At 42.1% G+C, this 12206-nt stretch overlaps 1 protein-coding gene across 5 annotated transcripts in view; it reads right to left on the bottom strand.

The window, feature by feature from the left end:
- Positions 1 to 12206, bottom strand: part of LOC123992957 (limbic system-associated membrane protein-like) — a 1259555-nt gene that overhangs the window by 48197 nt on the left and 1199152 nt on the right. For all 5 annotated transcript variants that reach the window (XM_046294626.1, XM_046294627.1, XM_046294625.1 and 2 more), the window contains one exon: positions 2662 to 2894. In XM_046294626.1, coding sequence (XP_046150582.1) covers positions 2662 to 2894 — 233 coding nt within the window. The remainder of the gene's footprint in view (positions 1 to 2661; positions 2895 to 12206) is intronic.

Consider the following 12206-nt stretch of genomic DNA (forward strand, 5'->3'; position numbering starts at 1 on the left):
TTCATCCTAATCATGAACTAAATAGCCAAACCTCATGCATTGAAAGACAGCTGAGGAAACCCAGGTGGAGGTTGCTGACGGATATACATACGGCGATGCTAAAGCAAACACAAAGTAGCTCAAATCTCGGATCGGACTTATTCGGTAAACAAGTAGGAGTTTATGGTAGTATCTCTACTCACTGCACGGTGGATCTGTGTGCTTGTCTGCTAAGACCCCGCATTGCTGCTCGGCACTCTAATTTAAATTATTTTGATTTCTTAACAAAGAATGAAAAATGCTGACATTAATTTACAAGTGACCAAAATCAATTCTGATAAAAAAATAATCTGCTGACAAAGCGGTGCTGTTTGCTGCACAAAAAAACAGATTACTGCTCTGCCTGCTGCAATAGGAGGCATCACGGGATCTATTTTATTGACAGATTTCAATGGTCTCAAACATTTGGCACATGACCAGCATACACTAATGCACCAATTGCTCTTGACACACTGTCATATGCTCAGCAAACACCAAAGTCAACCAATGGTGTCGGGGTATCCGAGTCACACAGATTTTCAATGGCTCCACGTCAACGGCTCGCTCGGGTTGCCTCAAAATCAAAAGCGAAAGGGTTGGGAAAATCGCCATAGTATGATTCATATCATGTGCAATGACCCTGTCTTTAAAGCACCGATGCCTAGAAGCGTGCTGCAAGTCCATGGCTTTATTATTCACAGAAAATGTACTTTGTCTGATCATTTGTTTTCCAATTACACTGGTGTCCCTGGTTGCAGACATTGTGTCAGCCGCGGTGCCATGAGCATGGTCTCTGATAGCTAACTAGCAGGCAGAGGCGGCGTTGCTGCTGCAGTTGGAGAAATGTTCATGCCGTTTCAAACCACTTTTTTTCACTCAGCTTTTGGATTTTCTTGTTTGTGTCATTGGAAGGGAAACCACACCCACTTCATCCGGCAGACATTCCCCCTTAAGCTATGTGCAAAAAAAAATGTTGGATTCAGCAGTAAATGGGTGTTGGATAATTGAATGATGTGATGACGGTGTGACTTTCTCCTATAGCCAATCCAAATTCGACTATTACTAACACAGTGGGATGTGATATGGGCTTTCAATATGAAGCCATAGTTTCATCATGGGGGGGAGAGGAAATTAATTAAATGCTTCACATAGGAAGAAGTAAGCTGTCACATTGTTATAAAAATCACCATAGGAGTTGGCAAGACAGCATAAACAGATCTGGGACAAGGCTAATGTCAGCCCATATCCACATAACAGTTGAAGTCTACAGTAGGACTATTGGAGAGAAAAAAGTAAAGAAGGATGAAATACAATGTAGAATCAATGTTTAGCTCTAAATGTCAAAGTCATGAAATATGTGCAGATAAATGGAAACACAGGAAGACTATATGAGAAATACCAATGATCAAGCAGTGTCTAATGGAACCCAATGGGATTCTGGTAACAGGGAAGAATTTGCTGGGACAGATCCACTTAGAACACGGCACAAGCATCAATTCACGTATTGAACTTTTAGTGCTATGAATCGTAAGTTCACCGCTATGTGATGGCGTTCTCCTGTAGCTTTTGTGTGGTAAAATGCTATTTTAGGATCTTTTCCATCCCTAATCACTATTTGTCTGAGATGAATTTCCAATAGGGGGTGGTGCTGCAATCAATGGGGATGTTAGACAAAAAATAGACATAATTATTGCACAAACAAACACATTATAGCACATACTAATCAACGTCAATGGGTTAACTTGAATTTCAGCTTCAGCTTTGATGTGCAGCGCAAGTGTACCAAGATGAAGATAAAGAACTACTGGAAATTGCTTCAGGGGAAACGGCAAGAAACAAGACCTCACAGTGAGGGCCTCAGATCTACATTCTGCCGGGCAGACAGACATCTCCTTGTCTTCCATACTGTGTGGACAGTTGATAAGGAGTTCTTGACAGCTAAAGAGAACTCCCTGTCAGCTGTCCAGATAATATGGAAGACAATGAGATTACAGAGACCTATAGGTGGGCTGCTGGTTGATGGAGGACAATGGTGGGCTGTCAGTCTTAAGACAAGCAGCCATGTACATGGTTACCATACTAGAACGTATTGATTACTTTACATGCATAAGGAATGCACATGTTAGGGGTCAAGAAAGGGTCAAGAGGAACTAGTTGGGTGGAAAGTCACTTAGTGATATGGAAAGTTACTGAGTGAGAAAAGGGGAAAGGTCATTTCTGTTCAGACATGTTACTGTTGAATATGAATGTTCCTAAGGAGGGAGGCAACGGGCGACAGTCTAATTTCAGTTCTTGATAAGGTAGACCCGTTTCTGAGGAACCAGGACCATGAGGGATGTGGACAGATGAAAAGAGAAGACACTGCTGGGAGGGGGGCCACAGGGGCCTGAAGGTAGAAATATGGACTTGTGTGGCTTGTATGTTGTCTTTGCAGCTGTATGACACAGTGAGTAAACTTGGTTAAAGCTTTTTCGAGTCGTCCGTTTCAGTTTTTACTCAGTTTTTACTCAGTTTATTCCGAACCTAACAATGGCCAGGTTACTGTAAACTTTTACTGTAAAATACACTTTTTGGATTGATTGGTTGATTGATTGGTTGGTTGGTTGGTTGGTTGATTGATTGGTTAATTGTGCTAGTGCCTACCTTGGACAATGAGATGGACATTAGAGGTCTTGGACTGCTGTTTGGTCTGGATGGAGCATGTGTAGGAGCCCTCGTCGTACACATCCACTTTCTGGATGCGAAGGCTGTACTCCAGCTGGCCCTTGTTCACCAGGTCCACACGCGGGTCCAGCGACCACTTGTCCTCCCCAGCGAAGATGATGTTGGATCGGTTGAGCCAGGCAACTTTGGACACCTTATCATCCACGTAACACCTGGAAGGAGAAAAGAGAGAGGAAATGAACCAAGTTACGAATCAGGTCGATTTGAAAAGAATTATGCGCCAGAACCGCGTGAAATTATTGATTGAAAAGATTAATTATTGGAATGAAAATTACTCCTCCTAATCTGAGGCATCTCTGAGGGATAGCTGAGAACATGCTAGCAGATACCCAGAGACTTCCAGTCATTGCTCTAACGCTAGTTAGCAACTGGGCAAGCGTTAGTTAGCAACCTTCTTCAAACTACACGCACAAGTTCATCTGACTCTGGGGAAGTAGATCTGACAATATCCCTTTAAGCTCGTTCCTATCTCTCTAGTTCTTCCTGCTTCGCTCTCTCTTCTGATAACTGTATAATATATGCCATGAAGCAAATGTTTTTATCCAAAGAGACTTAGTCACGCGTGCATACATTCTTTCATATGGGTGGCCCCAGGAATCAAACCCACTATCCTCAGTTGGTAGAGCACCATGCTCTACCAAATGAGCTACAGAGGACCACAGCTATACGTAGGTGAACAGTGATGGTTCTCCTCTTGATTCAAAAGGACATCAGTATCCTCTTGTTTACCTCGGCTTGTTGCATGCTGTCAGAGCATTACGCCGTGTATAGGTATGACGTCTACGACTGTGTGTTGGAGCGCCTGCTTAATGAATAAATGTAAGGGGACGTCTGAATCGATGAGAATGGATATCATGCATAATATAACATGGCAGACATACGCCGGAAATGCAAATTGAAAACTCAGCCGCTCGACACAGTATATCGGTTGTATTCAAAACAGAAAGTGAATTAGTCGGGGAGCAGAAGTTGTTTCACAATGACCCTGAGGGATTCTCACATGCAGTAGTCACTACTGTGGCCTTCCCTATTGAAGGAGAGGTGGCTTATCAGCAATCGGGGAGGGTCACCATCTTAATAACGGCCCGTATTTGTAAAGCGTCTCAGAGTAAGATTGCTGATCTAGGATCAGTTTTGTCAGAAGGGACCTGATCCTAGACCAACACTGCTACTCTGAGACGCTTTTCTGGAATATAACCCATTCCAAAACAAACTGCACCCTCCACAGGCAAACCCTAATAATACCCAATAGCCATGACATCACTTCATGACATCTGAGATACTGTACATGTCTCTTAAATAAAGCTTTTTCCCAACGCCTTTATCAGCCAGTAGGAACCCGTTCTAACCATCTGCCCTCCAATCAGAAACACCCTGGACTCCCCATCAGGTGAGCAGAACTACAGCAGGAGAACAGTAGTTTCCTCATCTCGCTTCACAAACCCTCCGCAGGCCCCCAACGCTCCCTGGCCACCGCATGCAGGGCGCCAGCCAAACCTTTTTCCTGTTCAAACTAATAAGCTGCTGGCCTAGAAGGCATGTGGCTCCTGCCTCCCTCCCTGTCTCTAAGCAACCCCTGTTTTGGCGAGCAGCAGGCAGGTGGTGAAGCAGGCAGGATGACAGGGGTCTGGTGGGTTTGACGGATGCCTGTGCTGCTGAGCTGAGCTGGGCCGCGGCCATGCTGCAGGGTTCGCTGTGGGGGAAGTCCACAGCTCCCAGTACAGGCAGCAGATGCAGAGTGGGAGACTCTAATGAGAGGGGAGAGGTGCCACGCTCTGGCAGACAGCTACTCCCCCTGTACTCTCGTCATACTTCCCCCAGCAGAACTGAACCATGCTGAGGGGGTGTGAGGGGGTGCTGGGAGGCCCAGCTGCTCTACAGGCAGGATACAAAAAACACTGAAAAAACAACCAGCTCACTTACATAATCACACCTGCTCTCTCTCTCGCAATCAATAAACCTGACCATACCCCCCGTAACACTGTTTTGATTAAGAGAATGGAGAATTATGTCGGCAGGTCATGGGCTAACTACCTTTCTACTTTAGTTTGCGAGGTGGGCTGTTCCTTTAACAAGTCTTTCTGTTTGCACGTGGCACACAGAGGAAAAAGGCAAAACCAGGTCATATCTTTTCCCCTTACAGCATTTCCTCGCCCCAGATACGTTCTCGGGAGCAGGTTAAGTGTATTTCCGGGAAGGTGGTCGGTATTCTCCAAGGACATGGCTTATAGGGAACAGTGCATTCGCTTAAAAACGAGGAGGAATAGAAAAGCCCTTGGTAGGTAAAAGAACAGAGCAGGCGGCACCTCAACGGATGCCAGATAAAAACGTCTTTAGACTAATGATTTCACACGTTCATAAACAACCAGGTGATTAATTAGCCGTGTTTGTGTATAGTGTACATAATAATCAACCGACTAATTCATTTCACATGTCTGCCATTGAGAACATTCTGTTAATATTACAGACGCTAGGAACTACTGACATGCTGTTGAATCGACGCAAAAGACTAAATTAAGCAAAGTGGGTTGAAACACAAATCGTTGTTATCCTTGTAAAATGGTGTTGACAGAGTTTATTGTGAGGGTCACATTAATTGCTTTGATTCAAAAGGAAAGTGTGATGTTTTTGAAGGTTGCTTATGAAATCCACCGAGTGTAATGATGCATTTAAAAGAAAGATGATGAGGGTGAGAAAAGGTCTTCTTTTATTTATAGACTTAAAAGGAATTGATATCATTAGGGGGGGGACCCAATGCCCCCTGGATCCGAATCTAGCCCATAGGGTGAAACCTGCGGGAAATCAATCTATCCTAGATGCTACAAATACAACAAACATAACTAACTGTACAAGTGAATAAAACCCACAGTGGCAACAGAACACACATGTTGTACAATGAAGAAAAGGGAGAAATGGGGAGAGGAAAGAAGGAACAACAAGATTGGAGGCTGCTGGTTACCTGTGGATGCTCCTTTCACCTTTTGGTGCCTCCTTTGAATGACTTTTTCCCAGAACACTTAGCGCTTTCTGTTCAACATGATTCACTCAGAACAGCCCCCAGAGGAAGAAGCTGTGTGCTTGTGACATAAATGCATCTGGAAAGATTGAGACCCTCTCCTTTGTCTTTGGGCATTTTTCCCACAACAAAGCCTTTAAATAGCCACAAAACATTGGAACATTTCCCCATCATGCACCTTTTCTTGCTCTCCTGGTTCACATACATCACTGTCTGAATAATCAGTCAACTAGGAGATTATTATTTTGAGATGCATCCTTATAGTACAGTGACTAATAATAATAATTTGCTGTAAAACGCCCTCGGTAGGATCCATAGGGAAAAACAATTGAGGACATGTTAATACTGTACTCTGAGGAAGAGAATGTAACAGCACAGGAGGTAAGGCTTCTGGACAGCAAGGGTATTGGAGTATGCTACTGTGAATGATTAGTATTCACTCTACATAACACTGGCTGTGGCTCCATTAGCACAGGTCCCTATGAGGCCTTTGCAGTAGCGCTCTCTCTGCTGCTTGTGGCCTTGAGAGAGGGCTAAAGGTTAGATTGCCCTGGCACAGAGGCCTCTAATTACCAAGACTTGACAAGGCACCTGTCATCTTGAATAAGAAGACCACTCAAGTCTTGGTATGAGTGGTACTGTTGAAATTGCTTACTTACAGTATTACTTGTCTGGAAAGTTGAGAGGTTGGCATCTACAATCGCTCCACATTCTGAGCGCTCTGAAGAGGTTGTGTGGTGCACCTGAGATTTTTATGAATACACTCCAAGATTAATTGATAGGCTTATGCAAGATAAAAATGTATCTTAAAGCTGTATTATGGAACTTTTTGGGCGATCCAACCCAATTCCCAGACATACTAGTGATAGATCTGTCATTCTCATTGAAAGCACGTCTAAGAAGCGGTAGATCTGTTCTGTGTGCGCTATTTCTATGCTTCCCATTCTTGAGCTTCGTTCTTGCATCTTTTACTTTTGGTTTTGTACACCAGCTTCAAAAAGCTGAAAATATAATATTTTGGGTTATGGAAAATATATTTGACAGCGGTTTAGATTGTACAATGATTCCCTACACTATACTCGGTGGTTTTGTCACGTAAACTGAAATTAGGCGAACGATTAGAATTTTAACAACCAGGAAATGGCGGAGCGATTCCACCATAGTGCACCTTTAATATCTAAAGCGACCGTTTCCTTCAACCTTGGGGTTGCTATTTGGTCAGTCTGTGTCTGCTGTCAAAAAAAACAACTAAAGTGGGTGTTTTATTCTGTCCCTCATCTTGGTCCACAAGTGGAAATACCCCACATCGAGTGTTATCGAAATAAAAGGCTATTCTCCTCCCAGTCTGGACAATGGCTAAGGTTTCTCTCTCCTCTCAGCCAGCCAATCAAAGCCCAAGAGAAGTGTACAACAGTTCTCAAGTTTGAAGGTCCACTAAGTTTCATTTGTGATAAATGTCCTTACTGTACACAGTCTTGACACCAGCAGTAAAACATGCAGTACAAGGTTGGATTGTTTGTTACCTATGTAGACAATTGCAACAAGACACAGTAGTCTGTTCTGCCCGACAACAGTGTTGTGTTATTTATTTGTGTTAATGCAGTGGTCTATAGGTCCAAGGCAGAGAGCTACCTTGATTAATAAGTAAAGAATTATTAATACATTAAATGTTATAGTGCTCCCAATATCTCCATAATTGTGTGTGCATGCATGAATTAATGTAACATGCGTACCTTAGCCTAATGGTTACATGGTTTATGCAGAGTTCTACATCCTGTGTTATTGATGTTACTTTATGATTAAGTTATAAGTGCTATGATTATACACTTTCCATATTCAAAGCATTTCAGTTTTTTTTTATCTTTAACTAAAAAACATGAAACAATATGTCAGGTACGTAAAAAACTAAACACGGTCAGTTAAAGTGGTTATTTGTAAAGCACGACATTACTGTGAGTCCCACATCGCAGCCTTGACAGACTGAGGTGAACAAAGAAAGATGGCTGGTATGAAAAAGTGGAGAAGCCGGAGCTAAATTTGTCGTACACGAAAGCCTGGCTATGGTCTGGATAAAAGTGTGTTCTACAGACGATGTTTAAAGGACACCTCTGGCATCCCTCAAAATGCCTCATCTCCATATCTGAAAGGTGGATAGATTGGGAGAAATAATGAGCGTGGTTGGGAAAATGAATGATCCATCCGGCTGTACATTATACACCCACACTATTTCAGCCACGGTATATACAAGCTTACAGATATTCCATTAATTGCTTTCTGTCTGAGGAGGGCAACGGAAGGGGTGGTGTGGCACTGTTCCATGAGATAACGCCAAGACGGTCCTGATGTGTGACTGCAAGAAAAAGTGGTTTTCCGTGCTTGAATTCATGCTTCCTCTCACTATGAAAGAGTGGAAAGCACAAGGAATATTAATAATGCCGTGAAATGCATGGCTGCCACAAAATAATACACACAACGGAATAAATGCAGTTTTATCAGGCTGATAATTAATCACAAAGGTGTCGACGCTCGCAGTAAAATTTTCCTGGGTGTAAATCTGTCTTCCTGCAAATATTCCAAGTTAGACAAGGAGGAAGTGAGTTTCTCAGGACAGATGCCACCCAACACGCTACAACAGATTGCCTCGAGACAAACCTACCAGTCACCCAGATGATTACTGAGAGAGCAACCACTTAAATTACTCTGAAGTTGCTGATTTTTATTTCAGTTGACAGCTGGCGTTGAAGCACTCGCTCATTTCAAGTGAAAAACCCATTTTGTGGGCCTCAGCGTTGCCAATTTCTTGCTGTCACAGGTAGCTGGGAATTGACTGTGGAACATGCGGCATATCACTTTAAAGTGACGGGGGAAACTGGTAATCGCTTTGCGCTGGCCACATGCTCCTGTCGCCTCTTATAAGAACCTTGTTCACTCAGGAAAAAATCCTTAAACCTAAACGCACTTGGAGGGGGAAGAATGAGGATTCGCCCACTATTGTCTCCCTATAGCTCTGGCTCTGGAGTGGAGGGGTGTAGACATGGACCATACATTACAGACACAACCAAGAGGTTTCTGGCAGACACCATTACACCACATGAATTAACAACAAGGTGAACCGGGACCGGAACAAACACAGTTATCAATTGAGACAGGCCGCTGGTGTTTTGGGGTAACTGTTTTTACATCCAGAACAGGTTGAGATTGTTTATACGGTAACAGGTTGCATCAGACATGTGTCTAAACCATATCTGAAAGATCATTTACAGCAACTTTTAAAACCAATGTATATTAATAATAGCATACGTATGATCTCCCGCAAGAGTGGAATTTCACTGAATTTGAGATTGGGGAATAATCATGTTAGCAGAAAATGCAGTTTGAGAATATGAAGAATTGACAACATCTGCAAGATATGACAGTGTTGGGTTGATGAGTTGAAGGATTGTCTGTTATTATGATAGAAGTAGGCCTCGTTTACACTCGTGACCTATCTGCGCAAAGCACACTTCTGAAATATTGAGCATCAATGTTTTCCCATCCCAGATCTCAGAACGGTTTTGTAGTGAATTCTTCTTTCATAACCCATTAAGGTCCTCACCTTTTAAAGGTATCTAAAGTGCAGAGTGTGAAAACCCTGAAACATTTGTAAATCAGTAAGTTTGGACACACCTACACATTCTTTCATTTTAGTATGTTCTACATTGTAGAATAATAGTGAAGATATCAAAACTATGAAATAACACATGGAATCCATATGTAGTAACCAAGAAAGTGTTAAACATATATTATATTTGAGATTCTTCAAAGTAGCCACCCTTTGCCTTGAGGACAGCTTTGCACACTCTTGGCATTATCTCAACCAGCTTCATAAGCTAGTCACCTGGAAGGCATTTCAATTAGCAGGTGTGCCTTGTTAAAAGTACTTTTTTGGAATTTCTTTCCTTCTTACAGTTTATTACAATCACTTTGGCACTAATTTCGGAACCTTGATGTCATTTTTCAAAACTCTAGACACAAAACTCACAACCGATGATCAAAATGCACATTTTTCCAATTGCTTGGATACAATACACATAAAGCTAATATCAGTTCATTGAACTAAAATCACCTGTTCAAAATAACAGAACTTAACATCAAAGTATTACCATTTCAAAATGCAATTCACAAATTACATTTGAGATGACTGTCTATTCATTTCATTACAATGATCTAACTATCAATTGATACAACTGCTCAAAAGGATAAGGTACTGTTGCATTACTCTTAATGCATAGTTTTATGGAAACTGACAAACAATATTCCATGTTTAGATCATGAAAGTTTCAGGATAATGAGATCCACTGACACCAATTACCGTGGAACATGAACCAATTGGAATATATTCTATTTCATGATCATTCTTTATCAGACACTGTTTCCATGGTCCCATGTACCACTTTTCCAGACCATGTTTTCAGATTTGACATTATTGTACACTCACTGGCCACTTTATTAGGTACACCTACCGAGTACCCCCTTTTGCCTCCACAACAGCCTGAATTATTCATGGTGTTGTACGTTACAGTAAGAGATGCCCTTCTGCACACCACTGTTTTAAACAGCTGTTATTTGAGCATTTGTGGCCTTTCTGTTAGCTTGAATGAGTCTGGACATTCTCCTCTGACCGCTCTCATTAACAAGGTGTTTTTGCCCACAGAAATGCAGCTCACTGAATGTGTTTTGTTTATCGCACCATTCTCTGTAAACTCTAGAGATTGTAGTGCGTTTAAATCCCAGGAGGGCCCAGCTGTTTCTAAGATGCTGGAATCACCATGTGTGTCATCAACAATCTTACCACGGGCAAACTGGCAATAATGCAATGTTTTGAACATTGGACAGCCTGTATTTGTGTCTAGAGTTTTGAAGAATGACCACTATGTTCTGAAATTAGTGCCAAAGTGACTGTAAAAAAACTGTAATGCGTTTGAGTCAATCAGTTGTGTTGTAGGGGTGGTACACAGAAGATAGCCCTATTTGGTAAAAAACCAAGACCATATTATGGCAAGAACAGCTCAAATAAGCAAAGAGAAACAACAGTCCATCATTACTTTAAGACATGAAGGTCAGTCCATGCGGAAAATGTCAAGAACTTTGGAAGTTTCTTCAAGTGCAGTCGCAAAAACCCATCAAGCGCTATGAGGAAAATGGCTCTCATGAAGATCGCCACAAGAAAGGAAGACCCAGAGTTACCTCTGCTGCAGAGGATACGTTCATTAGAGTTACCAGCCTCAGAAATTGCAGCACAAATAAATACTTCACAGAGTTCAAGTAACAGACACATTTCAACATCAACTGTTCAGAGACTGCATCAATCAGGCCTTCATTGCTGCAAAGAAACCACTACTAAAGGACACAAATAATAAGAAGAGACTTGCTTGGGCTAAGCAACATGAGCAATGGACATTAGACCGGTGAAAATCTGTCCTTTGGTCTGATGAATCCAAATTAGAGATGTTTTGGTTCCAACCGCTGTGTCTTTGTGAGACGCAGAGTAGGTGAATGTATGATCTCTGCATGGAGGAAGAGGTGTGATGGTGCTTTGCTGGTGACACTGACTGATTTATTTAGAATTCAAGGCACACTAAACCATTATAGCTATCACAGCATTCTGAAGCGATACACCATCCCATCTGGTTTGTGCTTAGTGGGACTATCATTTGTTTCTCAACAGGACAATGACCCAGCACACACCTCCAGGATGTGTAAGGGCTATTTGACCAAAAAGGAGAGTGATGGATGCTGCATCAGATGACCTGGCCTCCACAATCATCCGACCTCAATCCAATTGAGTTGGTTTGGGATGAGTTGGACCGTAGAGTGAAGGAAAAGCAGCCAACAAGTGCTCAGCATATGTGGGAACTCCTTCAAGACTATTGGAAAAGCATTCCTCATAAAGCTGGTTGAGAGAATACCAAGAGTTTACAAAGCTATCATCAAGGCACTAACCACTAGGGTAGCCTAGTGGTTAGAGCGTTGGACTAGTAACCGGAAGTTTCAAGTTCAAACCCCCGAGCTGACAAGGTACAAATCTGTCGTTCTGCCCCTGAACAGGCAGTTAACCCACTGTTCCTAGGCCGTCATTGAAAATAAGAATTTGTTCTTAACTGACTTGCCTGGTTAAATAAAGTTAAAATAAAAAAAGGCAAAGGGGGGCCACTTTGAAGAATCTCAAATCTATTTTGAATTGTTTAACACTTTTTTAGTAACTACATGATTCCATGTGTTTTATTTCACAGTTTTGATGCCAATGGCACCAATCTATAATTTCCCTCCCCGTAGACAATGTGATCATTTATTTTATCTAGCTATTTTGGTTTGCAATACCCCTGAGGTTTGACCACAAAGATTCTGCTTAATTTCACTTTTTTTCAATCATTAGTGGTAGACAGAAAAATATATCTCAGCACAGATA

This window comes from Oncorhynchus gorbuscha, linkage group LG13 (genome assembly GCF_021184085.1).
Source record: "Oncorhynchus gorbuscha isolate QuinsamMale2020 ecotype Even-year linkage group LG13, OgorEven_v1.0, whole genome shotgun sequence".
Lineage (NCBI taxonomy): Eukaryota > Metazoa > Chordata > Actinopteri > Salmoniformes > Salmonidae > Oncorhynchus > Oncorhynchus gorbuscha.